Source organism: Trachemys scripta, chromosome 3 (genome assembly GCF_013100865.1).
Source record: "Trachemys scripta elegans isolate TJP31775 chromosome 3, CAS_Tse_1.0, whole genome shotgun sequence".
Taxonomy (NCBI): Eukaryota; Metazoa; Chordata; order Testudines; family Emydidae; genus Trachemys; species Trachemys scripta.
In genome coordinates, this window is record NC_048300.1 from 108,137,462 (window position 1) to 108,158,171 (window position 20,710).

A 20,710-nucleotide genomic window follows, 5' to 3' on the forward strand; every position below is an offset into this window, starting at 1 on the left:
CCACGAAAGCTTATGCCTGAATAAATCTGTTAGTCTTTAAGGTGCCACCGGACTCCTCATTAGGGCAATGATTTTCAAACTGTGGTCAGTGGACCAATGGTGGTCCATGCAATTGCTTCTCTCGCAGTTTGAAGCATCTATTATCTTCACACAGCGACATTTCCAGATAGCTGTGTCCCAATCCAGAACTCACTATTTTCATAGGCTTTTTTGACCGACTAAGCTAAAAAAAAAAGCACCTTTCTATCTTGCCTGGCTGCTTCATGTTTTACTTTAACAGGTGTTTCTCTGCTGTACATTCAGCTGTGATCAAATATACAGGCAACAGCAAAATTGGAGGGGTAACAAAGAAAAGAGGACAGAGCCAAACTGCAAAGTGAACATCTGAAATAATTGGTTGCTAACTCCTAGCCAGATTTAAATTGACAAAAGCCAGCCTGGCCCCCTCAGACCTGATCATCCAAGACCGGCCTGAGAACTAGTTGTATCCACAGGTTTCCTGTGAACCGAATATTAACAAGTGGCAGACACACATCTTTAATCAAAGCAGCAGATATCATCTGGATTTTTTCAGATAGCTTCTCCCTATCTACCAGCATCATTTCCATCTGACTTGGTTAAAGCTTGAGCCAACTAACTCTCATCCAACTCCCAGTGTATCCACCAGACACTGGATACAGCATTCAGTTCACTGGCTGGATTGGATGAAACACAGACTTGAGTTATCAGCATATTGAATACATCACAGCTTCTGCCTCACACTGATCCTAACAATGGTCCCATATACCCATTGTACAAGAAGGGAGATAAAATAGAAGCTTCTGAAACCCCATGTGAGAGCATCCTCAGTGCAAGAAAGGAATTGCACAAAAACCTTCCTCTGGGAACATGCAGCAAGAAAGTATCTGAGCAGTCTCCCCCATACCTGCTACAGTCTGCAGGCAAATCAACAACTCCTCATGGAGAACAGTATTCGAATGGACACCTGATCTGCATCCATCATTGGCCACTAATGCAACCAGTGCACTCTCCATGCCATACCCAGGTTAAAACCCAGACTTGACTGGGTTAAGGAGATTTAAGGCGGTTGGATATTCAAAAGACAAGATGACAAGAATTGTGTTAACAAAAATTGGAAGATTTAGTTTAGCCTTATAATTGGCCACATTAGTCAGGGCCACGTGGGAGTTTCTTGAACTAAAACTGTTCTCAGAGCTTCCTTAAGAGAAGGCAGTAATCTGCCCACTGTAATGGAGGTATTGACAGTCAGCACTGAAAATGGGCCTAGCTCCTCAACACTGATTTTCACTAGCCAGAGGTGACCTGGGTCCAAAGCATAGGTTTTGTCATATAGTTCTCCCCAAACTTCCTGTATCTCAAGTTGAGTCACTAACCAGAACTCAAGCACAGAGATTCAGCATTTGATCCTGAAGACATTACCCTGCCCTCATTAATACAGACTGTTCAGTCCAAATTGGCATCATTTTATCCTCAGTGTAACATGCATGAAAAGACTAACATATAACAATACTTTGCACAGCGGGAGTGACTTTTAAAACAATTTAACAAGGATGAAATAGGCCTCAAACAGCTCTGTAATATGCATATTATTAATCTCATTGTATAGATAGGTAAACGGAGGCAGGGAATGGTTAGGTGGCTTGTACAAGGTCACAAAAAGTAAATGACTGGTCTAGGAATGAAGCCAAGGACTATTGACTCCCAAGTCTCATGCTTAGCCACTAGGCTATCCACTTCTCCCAGACATCTGTTGTAAAAAGCAGATAAATGAGTGCACTTTACCCACCACTGAAACGCGGCCACCTCTATGTTAAACACAGCAGCTACATATCAGCCAAAAGCAACAAATCAAACAAGAACCTCATCCAATCAAAACTATATGGAGATTTGTTTTAGATTAATTCATATGTGTATTAGTCTTTATAAGGATAATCTCAAAAAATGCACCAATAATTCATCATGAACTAATTGAAAAATAATAATTACCAAAGCAGCCAGCAGAGTGCACCACATGCATTTTAGAACAGTTTCCAGGAGGAAGGGGAACAGTGAAAAGTGTTGCTGGTTTATTTTTTCTTAATTAATCTGTATAATTAAATCAATTAATTATCTGTATAAAAAGATTACAAATGGAGGGGAGGCTGGTGGGACTGTCGGAGAACAGAAAGTGTTTGTTCTCTTGTACCATTTCACTGCTGTCTTACTGCTCATGAAAAATTCCCGGTGTATGGCGCTATCCTGGAGTACTGCTGAGCAACCCCAACACATCAATATAATGAAAGTTTAGGGTGGTCAGCACCTCTGAGGATCAGACCCTAAGAATGCACATAACATGCCAGCTACTGAACACGTGATCAGCTTCTCTGTGGAAAAAGACTGTGGTTTCATGCCCAGATTTAATTTCTTTGCATAACTATGCTGATCTAAATCACTCCTATACACCAGTACAGTATATCAATAAAGTCTTGATTATTCTGATTTTTATGTACCACATGCTGCACGTTCAGCTAAATTAAACTGTTGAATCTGCTTTGCTGTTTGCCGGCGCAACAGAACCATACTAGCATTCTGTACAAGACCTCATCTAAATTATTTTTATTATTCATCTGTGGCTATAGAATAGTATTAACATATGTGGATCTTTACATAATAGAGTGGAATACCATATCAAGTGGTCAATTTAATATAGGTTTGCACTCAGCATACTATATGAGCAGCTTTTCATTTCATGCCTTCATCTGTTATTTGGAACTCACAAACACAAATTGGAAAAAGGAAAGGCTGCCACAGGATTATATGAATGTGGATCAGAATGCAGGGGTGATGGGAAGATTTCAGCTCAGTTTAAAATTTGTCTACACTAATTTAGGCAAACACACACTGTCCAGGAGAAGAAAGTATTGGTAGGATCATAGAAACATAGGCCTGGAAGCAGAGGTGGATTAAGCTTTTGTGGGACCCTGGGCCAAAGCTAGTGGGGGCCCCTCCCCACCCCTTCTGCTTGCAGTCCCCACATGCCCTGCGCTCTTGCTGGGGAAATGGGATCAGAGTGCCAGGGCTTGCCCTGCTCTGCCTCCCTCCCCATCCAGCACTCCTGCCAGGGAACTGGCTCTGGGTTTAGGGAGCTTGCCCCACTCTCTGGCAGGAGTGCCGGGTGGGCGGAGCAGAGCAAGCCCCCATGCCTCAACCCCACTCCCCAACAGATGTGCCAGGTGGGTGGGTCAGGGTGCAGGGGTGCCCATTTTTCTGGGGCCCCCCAATTGGCCAGGGTCCCTGGGCATGGGCCCCATTGGTTTACTGGCTAATCCGTCACTGCCTGGAAGGGACCTCAAGAGGTCATCTAGAGCATTCCCTCATGCTGAGGCAGGACTAAGTATACATAGACCATCCCTGACATGCGTTTGTAAAACCTATTCTTAAAAATCTTCAGTGATGGGATTCCTAAGTACCAGATCATTAGAAATATACCTAGTGAGTCACTGAACAAACTTGTGATCTCATTATAGTGTTGTTTGTGGTCCTGGGACATCTATATGTATAATCAGAGTGTCAACTGGAATAAATTGGTGTAGTGCCATAGAACTCCATTTGGAACCTGTTCATGTTGACATCGCACCACAAGATAGGGTTGTTTAGTGGTCAGCTCTTTAAACTGGTGGTGATGTCATATCTGGAGAAGACATAGAATCTGAAAATCATCCATAACATCAATGTGGAAAAATCTGTACAGTGAGAGTATTTTGGGGAGGGAAAAGGAAGGAAAATGAAAGTATAAAATTCAATTACAAGTGAACTGCTAATAATATATAGTTCAAACTAATTTATACATATGCTCTGTAAAGATAGTAGTAAAGGATATTACTGTAGATACAATTTCTCTGTAAAGATCTCACACCAAACACTTTATAATTGGTGTTCAGAACCTGAGTGATCTGATTGGATAATGTAACTGTGTACAAATCATGCTTTACCATTGCACATCAAAAGAGGTAATGTAATATTTTAAAGTCTTGGACTCTATAGGAAAAGAGATTGATACAAGACAGCAAATTAGTCATATTCCTCAAGTGGCTGAAGGCCATATGTTTCAATCTTCCCCTCAAGTATACTTGATTGATAATACTGAATTGTATTTGAAAGAAGGCACACATATTTCCATTCTTTGGTAAGAACAGAAATATTTATTGCAAACTGAGCACAATATTTCTACTGGGAGAAAATACATTACTTACATTAATGGAGGAAAATGGTGGCATTCACATCAATGTGCAACATAACTTGTACATATTTAGGGCCAGATTCTGTTCTTGGTTACATCGACATAAATCTGTTCTTGGTTACTTCGATATAAAGGAAGTGGAGTTACTCTGGATTTACACTGATGTAAAAGAATGGAATTTGGTTCCAGCAGACTGCCAAACGCAGTGACCAAGGTTTTTTTTTAAAAATGCATCCCTAGAATTAAGCTTTTAAGACCACGAGAACTGTTGTGTGCTCAGCACATTTGAAAAAAATCAAATCATTTATTGGGCCAAACTTCTTTGTCTTGTTAAAGAGATTTAAGAGGAGATTTCAGTATCTCTGCTAATTCTGAGTCATCATTAATTCAACCACTGTCATTTATTAATGGAACTACTCTCTTTCTAACTTTCCCCCTTCCAATATATTTAATAAAGTTCTTCTTATTCTCTATTTGGCTAGTATTAACTCATTCTATGTATTTTGTCACCCCAATCTTTTGCCTGCATTCCTTAAACAGTGTGTGAATATTCTTCTTTGTCTTCCTTCTTCCTTTTCCATTTGCAGTACAATTTTCTTTGAGCAGTCCCTAGTGTCACCTCATTGGTTGCCTCTTGTTCCTGTATTCTTCCTTTACAGAAGAAGCACAGTGCATTATGCCTTAATTATGGCATCTTTTAGGATGCTTATCAAAGAAAAAGCATTCTTATAGCACCTAATCTGTATTCTGTTCAGGCAAATTACTTTGAAATGCATGAAGTAAACATACAGTACTTTAAATATTTTTATTTAGTCTTTACAGGATGTTTTGTAACTGAGTAAAATGTTTGGCATATACTCAATATCCTGAAACTTTAAAAATTCACAAAGTCCTGAACATCTTAATATTTATATGTTTTCAATATTAAAAAGAAAAATAATGCAAAAGAACTTTCACTACTTAAAAAACAGACTATTTAACAATTAATTATTTCATGTGTGTTAAACAAAAAAAGCAGTGGGTAAAAGTCAGATATGGTAGGTGCAGTGACATACATTAACAGGGCTATAGTTTCTGGTTTTACACTGGTGTAAAATGTGAGTAACTCCAATTGTCAGCTAAGTGTGACCAGAATCAGGCCCCAATTTGTGCCATTAAGACAGAGCCCATAAGATATGCTGTGGAGCTGCATCAGGTCAAGGAGAGCACTAAGGAGGCATTTTTCACAGCTCCAAGATATGCTTTGGCAGTACCCCTGCTACTATATTCCTCTAGGGCTTGGAGGCGTGAAGTTACACTCCCACCAGCAGGGGCAAGTTGTAAGGTGGAGCAGTGGTCCTGCTTCCTTCCCTCCCCATCTCCTTTGGGGTGCTGGGCATTCCTAGGGGAATAAGGAGATAGCAGCCTCTGCTCTCCCCTGTGGGTATGGGGTGCAGTTCTGCATGATACACCTGGCTTAAGAATGAAAACAAGCTTTCAAAGGGGTCAGAATGGACTGGTTTTATCCCCCCCCCCTCTACTTTTTCTCAGAAATATTTTTTAAAATTAATTAACAAAATCCCACTATTAGGGAAAAGATTAAGAATATTTATTAAAATGTTCATAATTTCAATTGTAAAAGTCAAAGAATGAAAAGTTTCACGCAAAAATTCATTTACAAATGGCCATTTTTACACAAAAAGTTCAGTTGAAAACATTTCAACCAGCTTGCTAGCCCTACACAGGCAGCATACGAGCATAGTGGTAGAAAGCACCTCACAGAGCCCACATTAGGGTCAGGCAGAATTGCAATTCCTCCCCCTCACTTCTACTCCCCCTCCAAAAGACTCTGCATAAATATCTACGGACCAGGCAGAAGATGGCCCTCAAAGGTTGCATAGAGGAAAGGAACCTCTACAACTGCTGGCCCACAGACACTCGACTGAATTTCCTTAGGCAGCTTCTCTCAATTCTACAGGGATATTACCCCTTCCCCAGCAGCGAAAGAACATGCAGTCAAATATTCTGTAGCCACCCCGCCAAGGGAGAAACGGTTGAATGAAGTCCTGGGTCCCCTTGGCAAAAACTCTCATTGGCTTTAACAGGATTTCACTCATTAACTCTGACAGAACAATGGTTATAAGTAGCAACTGTGCTCAAGACTAAGGTTTTTACTCACGAAAGCTCATGCCCAAATAAATCTGTTAGTCTTTAAGGTGCCACCAGACTCCTTGTTGTTTTTGTAGATACAGACTAACACGGCTACCCCCTGATACTTGGTGCTCAAGACTGACTCTGAAGGAAACATTCTATGCAGTGCTGTTGTTGCTGCCATGTTGGACCCAAGATATTACAGAGAGATGGGTGAGGTAATATTTTATTGGACCGTCTGTTGGTGAGAGAGAGATAAGCTTTTGAACTTACACAGAGCTCTTCTGTTTCTGAAGGACATGTTGATCTTGCTTAGTGACTCTCCCAGTGTTCAAACATGAGGGCACATTCTTCCCTAGCTGATTCTCAACTAGGGAAGGCCTTCAGAGTGGCCATAGGTCAAAATTATTGGATCTCCATTTTGGAGATCAGCCAGGCAGAAAAATAAAAGGGACTAACCATTGCCATATATGTTTATTTCAATGTGTGATCATTTAAATAAATATAGGTACAGAACTCCAGGTATTTGCATACTAACGAACATCTTGCTTTGTGCACTGAAGTCATTAGATATTAAACCACACGCATGTACATAGGAGCTTTTATTTCTATGTGTAATTTTTTTTTAAAAGCCCAAGGAAATTCAGTCAAAAATTACAATGTGCAGAAATCAAGGAATTCATTTATGGTACACAGAACCATAATTTAGATACTGAGGTTTATGGTGTAAGTACTTATATACACATACAGAAAGGGACTCATTAGAATTGTGAAAATCATAGCTTTGAACGCACTGGGACAGAACCTTTGCTTTGACTCTGATTTTCTGATATGCCAACACAAAGCAACTGGAAAGCCTATAGATCTGGACTCTTGAGAATTCATGGATGGTATGGGGCCATAGCACCTCCCCACCCAATCCTCCATGCAGGTGGTATGTCTAGGAGAAAGAGGCCTGACCAGGGACCTCCTGCACTCTGGCTATCCCAATTAGTCCCTGATTGTCAAAATGTTGTCTTGGAGCTATTGGCAGCTGGGTGCAAGTTGGAGCAGCCCTGAGGCTTCTCAGTCACGCTGGGGACAAAGCACCCGCCCTTACTTCCCACTGCCAGTTATTGTAGTTTTACAATTAACTATTTTTTCTAATTAAAAAAAAAAAACCTCACGTGAAAAATGCCAACAAGGGAAATTGTCTATAGTGATTCAGTGACAGACTGTGCGCTAAGTGCTGTCAGATGCATAAAGTAAACCAATGGAAGAAAGAGAAAAATATGTTTTTCTTCTCATCTTCTAGTTATAGCACTCTTAGGGTATCACTTATAACAGGTAAAAATTTGCAGAGTGAAGTCTGATTTTTCAGTTGACTATCTTTTTAATTCTAAACTAATAATATTGTATTAAGGCTTTTTAAAGCCGTCTTACATTGAAGGCTAGTAGAGATTGCTGTTATATACTCATTTATGTATTTTATGGAAATGAACGGATTCAGAATCTTTGATTTACAAATATTGCTATCCTATTGAAACAACTATTAGTGTTACTCTCTTCCTCCCTCTCTCCCTTTTCCTACTCTTTGTTTGTCACACTAATTAGTTGTATGTAAATTAACCCTGATCCCACTAACATTTATGTGTGTACATAAATTTGATTACTTGTGTGAGTAAAGTTAAGTCAGTGGGACTCGTCACATGAGTAAAAAGAAAAATAATGTGCAGGATCTAGGCCTGAGACTGTAGAGCAGGAACGTTGTCAATTTCGGAGTTTCCACAGCACCTACCATAATGGGACCCAGATCGTGACTGACTACCATCATATAAAATAATACATTCTATTTTTGGTATTGTATACACCCAGTGCTTATTTGGGGCTGGGGGTTGGAGGGTGGGGGGGAGACTGGCTTGATAGGCAGCCTATAAGTTTCTTAACGCTTCAAACTGACAAAAATAGAATCTGCTGTATTTTGGAAAGCTAAGCTGGGTAATCGTAATGAGTGAAGTCTGAGCTGGGAGAGCTACATGAATCTGGTTATATCAGCTCTTCTATGCTGTACTCACATTTGCCTTAGCTGTGTGTATTCAGGAAGTCCTGAATCCTGTCAGCAAGGGGTTAAGGAAAGTGGCAACTCAGTGACCAGAAAAAAAAAAAAGCATCATCTGGAAACAGGAATTGGAAAACAAAACTATCTTTTCCTGGGACCGCATATTGTCCAGTGAATAAGTTTCTTTCTACCCTTGTACTGACTAGTTGAATGTACCCTATTTAGATGTTTAAGTAATTAAATAAGATAATAGTAAAACACTGCAAAGGAGCAAGAAATTTCCTCGTTTAACAATACTCATGAATCATAGAGTCTAATTGGAGAGACAGGAAGCATTTCACATAAATAACTCCTCCCCTCCTTCCTCCTCTGTTTTGCAAACGCTGATCTTCAGAGGAGGAGCCGGGGGATGCTAATGAGCTGAGTTACCAAGTGAGGCGCTGGCAGGAACTTCATTACCCTTCTTTGCCTTAGTGTCTTGGCAAATTATGCTGCTACTCGCACCATGAACTGGCTGTCTGCTTCCCCGGGAGTCGTTTTAACAGCCTACCATCCCAGCGGCAACAATGCCGTGGCCGGGAGTAATGCGAAAGAGAGCGAAGAAACGGTCCCCTCAAGGTAAGGTAGAGTGCTCGGGAAACTTCACCTGCTCAGGGAGAACAGCCAGGCAGAGGCAGTCTGAGCTGAGAGAAACGTCGCTGCTGCTACCATGCAACCTGTTGACGCAGGAATGCTGTCCCAGGGTTCAGTACAAAGGCTCCGGGGTGCAGTCTGCAGGCTACAGATCAGAGGAGCAAAGTTTGGAAAACGTCAGAAGTTGCTCTCTGCAATGAGGTGCAGGGTATGGGCTGGAGAATTAACAATGTCTGGAACAGGTGCATTTGCAGAGACAGCACATGAGCTCCCACAGGTTGGGAGTCTTTAATGCCTTTCGTGTACCGCAGGTAGAAACACTTTCTGCCAGCAAAATTACTATTCTTAACTGGTAAACACTATCTGTGAAGAGTCAAGCAGCAAAAAAACTTCCCCCCACCCTCACCGTCATTGGGCTTACCTGATCTTTGCTTTTGGAGGGGGGTGGGGGAGTGCTGCCCTTTCACTTGGGGTGGGGGTGGAAGAGAGACAGTTGTGCACAATCTGTGTGTGTGTGTATATATATATATATATATAAATATAAATAAATAAATAAAGTTACCGTTCAGAACAAGTTTTTGACTCAAACAAAACATTTCCTCACTGGCACAAGGTGATGTGGTTACATAGAGGGAGAGAAAGGAACGTGTATTCCATAAATTACTGAGGTGCAAATAGGCTCCGTGTACTTTGTTCTTTTTTCCCCTCCTACTGATTTTTTTTTTTTTTTTTTTTTTTTTAAGATTACCTCTATACTTGGTGAATTGTTTCCTGCTTCAGTGTGTGTGCTGGAAATAGTAAATATTCACAGCAGCGCAAGGCATAGAATGGAAAACTTGCTTGTAAAATGAATGCAGTTATCACTCAGTTAGTACCTGCATGTGTATTACTTAAAAACACAGCAGCTGCAGTTCTTTGTGCACCTTTAACTAGGCCTGTAGTCTGATGCGCACTTTGCATGTCCAATTTCCATGGATGTTAGTGGGAGTTGTAGCACAACACATCTCAAGATCAGGCCCTTCAAGTTAAGCATTGTACAACTCTTCATGGGGCCTTTATGTATTGTACTGCTCTGTTCTTTGTATGTGGTAAGTTAAAGGATAGTGCTGGTAAAGAGGAAAAAAAAATCTTTCAATTTAGTATTTCCCTCTGCCATAAAAAAAAAGTAAAATAGGTGCATGGGAAAGGTGTCAGATTGACATGCAGACTGAAGATCTCAGATTATTCCATAGAACAGGTTTAGCACAGGCAGCAGCATTGCAGACTTCTCCACATCGACCCCCATAAAGATCATCTGTAGAGAAGTCACTGGTGGGAGTGAGGAGTACCGTCCTCATGGCTCATTCCGATCATTTACCATTTCTCTGCTGAGAGAGTCAACAAGAGTGCCAGCAGCAGTGGTGAGATTTATAATACGTAGACTATTGAGGGCCCCATTGAACTTGTACTTACACATGCACATAGTAAGACAGTTCCATGTGTTTGCTTCAAAGAGATTCCAGTCTAAATAGACAAGGCAAATAAAGGGTGGGAGGAAGGAAGTACTAGGATCCTGATTTTATAGATAACTGAGGAGAGGTGAAGTGACTTGCCCAGGGTCACACAGGGAGGCTGTGGCAGAGCCAGGACTTGACCTCAGAAGTCTCAACTCCTTGTTGAGTGCTTTAACCACAAGACCATCCCTCTTTTCATTGTAGCATTGCTAATTTCCCTATTAGGAGTTAGACTATCTGCACATTTTGTTTAGATCACCAGAACTGTTTAAGTTTGATGTTGTTTGGGTTATTGAAAACCAACTGGTTTTATATAGACTAATGACTCCCACCACCCCTCTCCCCATATTAACTAACATCTGCTCCTCTGCTTTCATTCCATGGATATTCATGAGTATAAACATAGGACACCGCAAGGCTGGTGCACTCCTATAAACATGGAGCTCCATGGACACAATAATGCAATCCTAGTCTTAATTCTGAATGTGTCTAAAGGTGCTAGAACTAGTGAAAGCAGAGACAAGGGTACTGAAAGCACCACACTAGAGAGCTGGGACTCAAAGAGAGGAAGTTGTGAAACCCCACTGCCATGTTGGGAGGGATCCTGATTTCTTAGGTATTTGTAATGACATTTTTTCTAAATTTGGCCCACTCTCTCATGTCATCGGAAGGACAGGATGAAAAACGTTATCCCACTCCCTAGAGAGAACTTTTGAAGGGGGAATGTTCTGCTAGAAGCTCTGAAACGGTGGGCTGGAAGTTTGGTGCTTTACACCTGCAGTTGTTTCAAATGCACAAAGGCCCAGGGCCTTTGCTCTGTTGCTTGGGAACCTCTTCCCCATGGCAACACAGCTAATTCAGGAGGAGCATTCCCACGTGGTCCCCACTAATTTGCAGCTGCCCCGAACGCTCCCTTGAGTGGGAGGGTTCATTGTACAGAAGGAGTTACCACATAAGATTCTGATGGCATCAGCATTATTATTTTACATGGAGAAGCCACATGGGATTGAAGTGAAAAGGGGTGCATCTAATGTGATGAGCAGTCATTCCCTAGCGTTTTTACTTCTCTGCCCCTGGAGCCTGACTCCCAACCAGGCTTCTGTGGGATGTTGGAAATAAGGGGAACATGCTCTGGAGTTCTTGATCCCTCTTTCTAGTTTGCCCCCAGTCTGACTGTACTTTATCTGGCTTTCCTCCAAGTGGATAGTCCAATCCTTAGTTTTGCAGCACTGTTTGCATGAGCTTAAGTGACATTAAGACATAGCAGTAGTACATTTCTTTGTTCACGCATAAGAAATCTTTACAGTACAGTTTAGGCATCTGTCACTTTTTCAAAATATATATTGTGGATGTGTTTGGAGTTTAGGGTTACCTACCATGCAAACTATTTAATCTAAGTGAGCAGACAGCTCAGACCAATACCAAAACAAACTGTTTACCCAGGCTGCTAATAACTTCAGTTTTAGGAATTTGTTACTAAATCTAGGGGAATGTGGAATGAAAAATGTGTCCACCTCCTGCCTTTGAAAAATCCTGGTACAAGAGCTGCTCAGCAAATCAGTGCACGTAGGAATAATGGTAGTTTGCCCTACCATAACACTTTTCTCCTGAGGATCTCAAAGTGCATTACAAACATTAGATACTAGTCATATTGATACCAAAAGAATCATACTGTATTTTCTTATCAATGGTTGGTTATGCTGTCTGTTGCTCATTGTGGACTTTGGGTGAAATGCCCGCTTATGCAAAATGCCAGCTACAAAGTATGTGTACCACTTTCTATCCTCCTTACACCCTCTTTTGTGGGCTTCATGCGATGTGTTGGCCTTCTGCACAGGGGTGACTCACCTTTTAGGACACCACATTACATACACATGCTGGGAGTCACTTATACATGTTAAAATCATATAGCACAAGCTGTGTAGGGTTTACATGTGGATAATTATAAAGTTATACTTACGCAACTAATTACATACCCTAACTTCTACATCATACAGGCAGAGACTGGTGGCTATTTCATTAAACTATCTGGGCACAATTTGGTTTTTCTTTTGAAAGAGTTATGGGTCTCTCCTACTCACTGGACATTTGATCCAGATTTTCACACCCTTGGCATATTGAATACTGCCTTGCTATGGAAGTATCCCCAATGGTGTCAGTGTTGTGTATTAAGGTACTATTCAGCGTGAGTGAGGCTTTCAGATAATGTGTCCATATATGGATTTATGAGGTATGTGCTAAATGGCCAGGCAAAAAAACTCTTTGCAAGTCATACCTTTGCTTGCTGAAAAGCTGTGTGACAGCTTTGTCCTCAATGCTGCTTCTAATTAGAGCTGGTTGGGAAAGTTGCCAACAGAAAATGACCTTTTCACAAAATTTAAAATTTTCCAAGGAAAAATTTCAATTTTGGGAGGAAAAACTGATTTTCCATCAGGAAAATATAAAAAGGGGTTGCTGACTGCCTGAAAGGCTTTTTCAATTTCACTTTCTGCCTGCAGGGAATTGGCAAGAGCCTTCCAGGAGGACCACCAGCAGCCAAAAAAAAAATTCTGCTCTTGTTCTTTCAAATGGAATTTTTCTGAAAATCCTTTCCTATGGAAAAAATTCACATATTTCCCCCCCTTCAAAAAGAAAAAAAACTTCAGAGAGGCATTTCCATTTTCTGGCCAGCTCCACTCAGCATTGCGAGGTTGTGTAGCAATGTGCCACAGTTATGCAGGAAACATCCAAATAAATGAAACTGAGATTTTCTGTAGAATTTGATGCCCTATCTACAGCTTCTGCTTTGTTCTGCAATATGCATGTACCAGGTCAGTGCTCCAGATAGTGTAACTTTAGTCCCAGTTTGAAAGTCTCTTATTTGGCTTTACTTTGAGTCCAAAAAACTTTCAGGCTTTAACTTAGCAGCCACCTATCATAAATATTCCTCTTACTTACTAATATTTTGATCACTATTAAATTAACAGTATGACTCAGCAAGTGGCTAAATGATTTGGTCCATTCTCCACTGGGACACTGCTTATACAGTCACAATCTCAAGTGATGACTATCCTATCCAAAGCATTCTTTTGTTATAGTACAGTATAATCCTCAACTATGTGGAATCATTCTCCTGGAGCATTTAAATTTAATTAGTTTGTGTTCTGACACATCCTCCCTGCCAGTATTTCAAATAGTCAGCCCTTGGAAACCTACTTGCAAAAGTGTAACCTTAAGGTTTCTGCTCATCTAAGGAATCCTCCTTTCAAAATGGGTAATACTGAAGCAGTACGCTACTGTGCTCCAGAAATCATACCCATGCAAAAATAGCCAAGCCAGTTCACTCTGTGTTCTGCAGACATATGAGAATTCTTCCTTTACAAAACTTAGATCAAAGCCATGCTGATGGATGAAAGATGTAAACCTGTTCTAAGCTGGTCCTTGAAAAAAAAATCATGCTATGTCTTTCACATATCTCCTCTAGCACAGGCTTACAGGATTATGGTTTTACGAGGCAATAATGTAGAATAGGCTTCTGTGTGGTGGCTTTAACATTTTTGCCAATCCAGCAGTATTTCCTGCAGCCAGGATCTTACAAATGCTGCTGATATTTTACCACACAGAAATCTAGTATGTAGACCATCACAGGAATAAACATTTGTGTAACCATAACAACTGGTAGAGTCTCTTCTCCTTTATATATTTTAAGTAACAGCTGTGGGTGGTTTCTAACCCTGGTTCAATTTTGTCTCAAACCCTTTGCGAGAAATAACAGATGGCCGACCCAGTGTCAAATTCCATTTTAACAACTATCCTCTGTCCACATTGCTTCATTTCCCCCCCACTGCCACATTATGGATCCACTATCATTGGATTCATCCTCCATTGCTTGTATGTGATTTAGTGTATCCCTGCTGCGTTTTCACCCTGGTAAAATAAGTCAAGTGTGTCCTTTATGGTTCATATTGGATAAAGGGTACATGAGGTGCTTTGTAGGCAGGTAAGAAGAAAGAGGTCTCTGCTCTGAGTAATTTACAATTAAAGACCCTAATCTGGCAGATGATTATGCACATGTAACTTCATGCACATGAAAAGTCTGAGTTCTATGGCACTACTCCTTTATGTAAATATTACACACAGGTAATGGTTTGCAGGATTAAGGTCTAAATGGAGCATGTCTAAAGGACAGGGAATGGGATAGAGCAAAAAGTCAAGTGACTGCATGCAGCAGCACTAGTTGTGCACTCACTGGTGCCATAAGAAAACAAAAAATTAAGGTATTTAAACAACATTTATATATTGCATCTTCGAGAGCCAAGCCTAAAACACAGGTTAGCGGATAGGAATATGATGAAATTGTGGCTTTTCCTCCTTTCCCTTTTCATTTTTAACTATTTCCCCCTCTCCTCCTCAGTGTCTTTTTTCTCCAACTCTCTTTTCTCAGAGCTAGGCTGCCATCCTTTGTTTCTCTCTACTCCTGTCCCCTCCCTCCCTCCCTCTGCAGTGACTCACTCAGCCACCTTACTGACTGTCACTCAGCCTTCATGTGCACCTGTAACATTGACAGACCCCAGTTGTTGGCAGGTGGGATAGAACCTGGGACCTCTGGAGCTTAGTGCTTGAGCGCCTACTGCATGAGCTAAAAGCCATGTGGCTGTTCGCTAAGGTTGTAGAGCAGACTCTAACCTCTAGGTGGTCTCAGTGCCACTAGATGGGAGAGAGCACCACACCCAGGAGGTGTGGGGGTTACACGCCCACCTAGCTTCCACTCCAGCTTCCACTGCCCTCCTAAGCTCCCAGTGGAGAAGGAAAGAGCAAGTTGAATTTTAACTTTCAAGGTCAGACCTCACTCTTCCCCCTATCCCCATCAGCTCCTAAACCTCCAGTGCTCCCTCAGAGCAAGGGAATCTTCATGGATGAGTCCCTCTCCTGATCCTCCTGCCACTGCTGCCTTCTATGTTCTCTTGCGGGAAGGAGGATCTTTGGATTGACAGCCCACTCCTTACTCCTTTATCTTTGTCCTTTCCATTCAATATGGTGCTTCCCTTTGACCATCCAAAGTCTGGCATATAGGCTTTGAAATGGAGCTCCACCACAGATCTCAGTCAGCACTGATAAAACCTGAGACTGAGCAACAAAAATACACTCTTTCACCACTTGAGCAAAAGGAGTTACTGTATTAGCTGATAGCAGTAGTAAGCTCTTATCCACTCTGAATCATCACTAAAGGGGAACACCATACCACTTTGTCAACATGTTATACAAACACTGCCACATAAAGACTCATTTGCTACTTGGTCTCCCTTAGAAACAAGTCAGAAGGTAGGAACATCTTAAGTTTGGAAGGTTAAAGACAGACTTGCATTATGTATCATCCCACCAGAAATGGGAGTTTTAATATTGACCATGACGGAGAGATCAGACAGAACAGCAGTCACATACACCAAGAACAGATTTATTCATCAGCAGAATAGGTTTCAGACAATGTGTCCCAATATTTACTCACTTTAATCTGAATATTGAATCACTTGCATCCCAAACCAAAACATTTCAAAAAGATGCGATTGTCAGTATGAATCCAGGCCTTCCCTCTGTCTATTTCCATCCCTGCAAGGAGAGGCGACGCAGCCACAGCAGTACCACTGATTTGCTCAACCTCCAAACACCGTAAAATGCTGCATGAGACATTGAAGCACCGTCACGGATTTATACAATTGGTGTAACTTATATTGATGGAGCCTTTCCACCCACATTGGGTTCTTTCATAATCTGTTATTCTGCCAGATGCCTGAGGCGGAGGTCTCCCTACATTCACCATACAGGTTATTCTTAAGTCTTGTAACCTCTTTCATTATGCCTCTATGGGGAGTTCTGTAGTATTTTATACGTGCCATTTCACCTGTGCTGCCTTGCATTACCTTTTCCCCATAGCAAAAGATGTATCACATCAAGACTGATTGCACTTAACCATTGCAGTCTTGCATGTGGTGTCAGCAGAGCTGTACATGTAGTTTTTTACTGCAGATAGGTAAATGTCATCTTTTATTTGGATCTTCCTGCTCATTTAAACCACACCCAATTTGATGCTCATCTTACAAATTCATCTTGAATTGATTGACATGAGTGCTTTTTAAACTGCACAACTTAAGATAGTTTTCACTTCTTTTTCCTCCTACCCATAGAACCTCACCTCACTCAATGCTTGAACCAAAGTGCATTGAAGTCAAGGGAGCAACTTCCATTCACTTCAGTGGACTTTAGTAAATGAGGAGTAACATCAGTGGAGTTACATCAATGTCAAACTGGTGGGAGAGAATCAGGACTCCACGTATCAGAGTGGTAGCCATGTTAGTCTGTATCAGCAAAAACAACAAGGAGTACTTGTGGCACCTTAGAAATTAACTTATTTGGGCATAAACTTTCGTGGGCTAAAACACACTTCATCGGATGCATGCAGTGGAAAATAGCCCATGAAAGATTATGCACAAATAAATTTGTTAGTCTCTAAAGTGCCACAAGTACTCCATGTATGTTATTTTATGACATACAAAAAACAAGATGTTATGCCCTTTTCTGTTTATATGTGGAATATAGGGTCTAACAGACCTTTTAATTAAGAGGTCTGTATTTTTACTTATTAGTAAATGTAGAATGATTAGATAGATATGAAGTATAATATGACATGCTGTTGAAAAAGTTAGATTTTATTCAACAGCAGAGTGTAAATAACAAATTTAAAAGAGGAAAGATACGGAGGCCTGCTTTATATCTTAGAGCGAATATTGAAGTTCAAAAAGTTATGTATGGTGCATTAAATTTTTATGTAATTATTTGAAATTAATATTACCTAGAAATCTTTTTGAAGAGCAGAATAGTTAAACTTGCAGTCCCAGTTTTAGAATGAGTCCTAATGCCAGTCTGCTGGCATTGCACTCAATAAGAATTTGCAAAATGTTAAACGATTGTCACTGCCAATATTCTTCTCTTTGTATCATTGTTTAACAAAATGAGCTGTGACTAGACAAGTTGGAGCTGAAAGCTGTAAGGCTTTCACAAAAGCTATTTATAGGTGCCCCAGAAACATTTGTAACTTGAACTTGAACACCCTTCTCTATAATTAATGTTTGCACTAGAGTTAATATGTACCTTCACATTTTTCTATGAATCAGAATACTACACGCTGAGCCCTTAATTACAGTAGCTCTGCTACAGAGAAGTTCTTGCCATGAACAGTTCTGTAGATTCCTGTTAATGAACCTGATTGAGGAAAGAGTGATTCCACTATAGTACGATTTTGAACAAGATGACAGACTACATGATGAGTACTGCTTTTAAATGAACCCATCTCTGCCCAGGAATCTTGACCTCAGAATTATTAGTGAGCGTTTAAAAATCAGACCAAACTGAAAGTAGAAATAAATATTTAAGAATCTAGATGTAAAAAACCCCATCAAAACCAGTTTATTCTATAAAACACATTTAAACCACACATATATATTTGGCAGAGCAAGATTAATGTAGGTGTGGCTATCCTGGTCAATATCCATCCCCAATGAAGGGGGAAGGTTGTGCACTGGAATTCCTCTGTCTCTCTTGTCCTGTCCCCAACACACAACCCATGGAGTTCCAACCCTATGAAGCTTCAAAAGATGGGATTCCTTGGAATACCAGGGAGGAAAACAATGTTACCAAGCTAGTCACCTTCTATCACAACTTTCCACAGCCCATAGATCTGCCTGACCAGGGGCCTGGCCTCTCTAGTCACAGGGGAAGAAAGGTAAGTAACTCCAGCATTGTGTTCACAGCATACAGGCAGAAGTTAGATGAAAATATCAAATACTCTCGCAGGAAGGTTGCAATGTAATGTTACTTCTAGTCTTAGAATCCAGAACAGCACACAGCAACCGAGAGAGAGAGAGCAGGCTGCTCCCTAAGGCAGAGAGGTACAACTCGTCCCACCTTGTTCTACACTGGTTCTTCAGACTGACTGCTACTAGTCTTGCTAGATTGCACATTTTACTATAGAGCCCCCTTGCCTACAAGCAGGGCTAGGAAAATCCTCCCCCTCCCAAACACTCTTAAAGTGATAACTTGCAATTCCAAAACAGTCCTTAATACACCACAGGAAAGGACCTTTCCTTTGAGGGAGGTGGAATGCAAGGAAGGAAGGATAGTCTGGCCTGTGACTCAGAAGAGCTGCATTCAGTTACAAGCTCTTGAGTCTTTAAAATATTTAATCTTTGTCTTTTAGTTCCCCATCTGTAAAATAGGAATACTACTTTTAGTCACCTTTTATCTATTAAGCTCTTCAGCGAGGGCTGGCTCTTTGGATAGGTCTATATCTAGAACAATGGTGCCCTGATCTTGGCTTGTAAGCTCTACTATTTACAATTTGTACTACAGTAATGTTACACAGGGTCAACTGTGTACCATATTCAACTTTGCTTTTCTACAATCATTGAGATTGTTTGTTGATTTGCACATGCATCATTTTTCTTCTGAGTCTTATGTGTAGACTTTTCATTCCGCTGAACAAACGTTCAAATACACAACCAAACTCTGATCTCTGGGGTGCAGTTTGTCCAGTGATTTATAGAAATGTGGATTTAATGGGAAATGAAAACATCAAGATTTTTTATGGAGAGGGATCATCTGAGGATTTTTCCATGACAGGGCATTGCTACCCATGCTAACTTGGGATCAATGTCAGTTGTTCTCCAGCACTGCATTTTCCAAATGGATGCAAGTTTTTTTTTTTTTTACTCTCACAATGGTGAGTTGCTGTAAGAAAAGTAAATAAAAATACTAATGACAGAATAAAATTTTCATCCTGCAGTATCCACAATAAATATTTTGGAAGGCAAAAATGTTTGGAAGAAAGGCAGCAATTATACCTCATGTTTAGGGGAAGTTGATTTGGGCTGTTTCTAATATGTTCATGAAGTTTGTTCAAAGCAGCTTGTACATGAGAAGGTATTTACTTTTATATCGCTGCCTCCTTTAAAACAAACAAAACAAAAATCACATTTACTATCCTGCCACCTGTTCCTGGCTCCAAGTTATGGGAGAGGAGATGCTATTTTTTTGTTTTATTTGAATGTCAGTACAAAATTTCTCTGGCCTACCAGCTTTCAGAATTCCTGTTCCTTTCTCCTGAGTCTTAACACACTGACCTGGCCTTTACTCTCTGCCCTGGGCAAGTCAGTCTTCTAGTTCAACTTCCCATTTAAAAATCAGAATCACATGTAAATACTTCACAGGGATGTTGAGAGAATTATTTGACCTTTATATATCACTTAGGATTAGCCGAGAACCATTTCCGTGTAATAGGACATTGTGGAAGTTTGTTTTGTTTGGAGACAAGCTAATTGTTGTAATGTTCAATTTATTAAGTGTCCTGTTCACAAAATGTTATTAGAAAGACTGGCTTCAAAGTGCTTGGTTGTAGGCCTACTCCAAAGGCATGGCATACTTGGGAAACATTTCCTCATTCCCTTGAAGATGGATATTGGAAGGGAGATAATACTGGATTATTTCCCTGAATATTTGTGTATTATAAACATAATATAGCATTGCAGAGTGCTTTTTAGACCTTGGCAACACTAGAAAGTAGTACGAGCAAAAGTCCTATTAGCATAGTATCACTGACAAAGCTATTTCAGTAGAGTGGATTCACATTGTGTGCCAGCACAGGTGGCCACTCTTAGGGAGCTGTGGGAATTTGGGATCAAAGTCCCACAACTCCCTCTGTTCCATCCCATAATCTACTGCTCTAGTGATATGTTTTTGAACTCTGCCGCAAACATGGATGCAATACATCACTTTTCTCCATATTTAAATACAGGGCATACAGTTCTGTTGTATTTGCAAAGCTGCAATGCTCAGTCATCTGAGGATGAGTGGACATTGAATGCATCAGACTCACTGGTACAGAACAACTGCACCTGGTGGAGCAGTTTGTTTCAGCTATGAGCACCAAGTAGTGGAATCAGACTGTGATGCAAGCGTAGGATGACCAGCAGTGGACCCAGAATTCCAGATGTGGAAGGCCACTTTCCTCAAGTTGTGTGCCAAACTCAACCCAGCACTGCATAGGGTGACCAGACAGCAAGTGTGAAAAATTAGGACAGGGGGTGTGGGTAATAGGACCCTATATAAGAAAAAGACCCAAAAATCGGGACATCTGGTCACCCTAGC

General features: G+C 40.8%; 1 protein-coding gene across 4 annotated transcripts in view; it reads left to right on the forward strand.

Annotated features, from left to right (window-relative positions):
* The window catches only part of ARHGAP18 (Rho GTPase activating protein 18), a 126,527-nt gene that overhangs the window by 23,982 nt on the left and 81,835 nt on the right, over positions 1 to 20,710 (forward strand). For 2 of the 4 annotated variants that reach the window (XM_034765694.1, XM_034765701.1), the window contains exon 1: positions 8,793 to 9,026. The exons of 1 other annotated variant lie outside the window; for it this stretch is intronic. In XM_034765694.1, coding sequence (XP_034621585.1) covers positions 8,914 to 9,026 — 113 coding nt within the window. In that variant the 5' untranslated portion in view covers positions 8,793 to 8,913. Of the gene's footprint in view, positions 1 to 8,792; positions 9,027 to 20,710 lie in introns of those variants that run through there. One more of the 4 variants, XM_034765697.1, reaches the window with a different exon arrangement.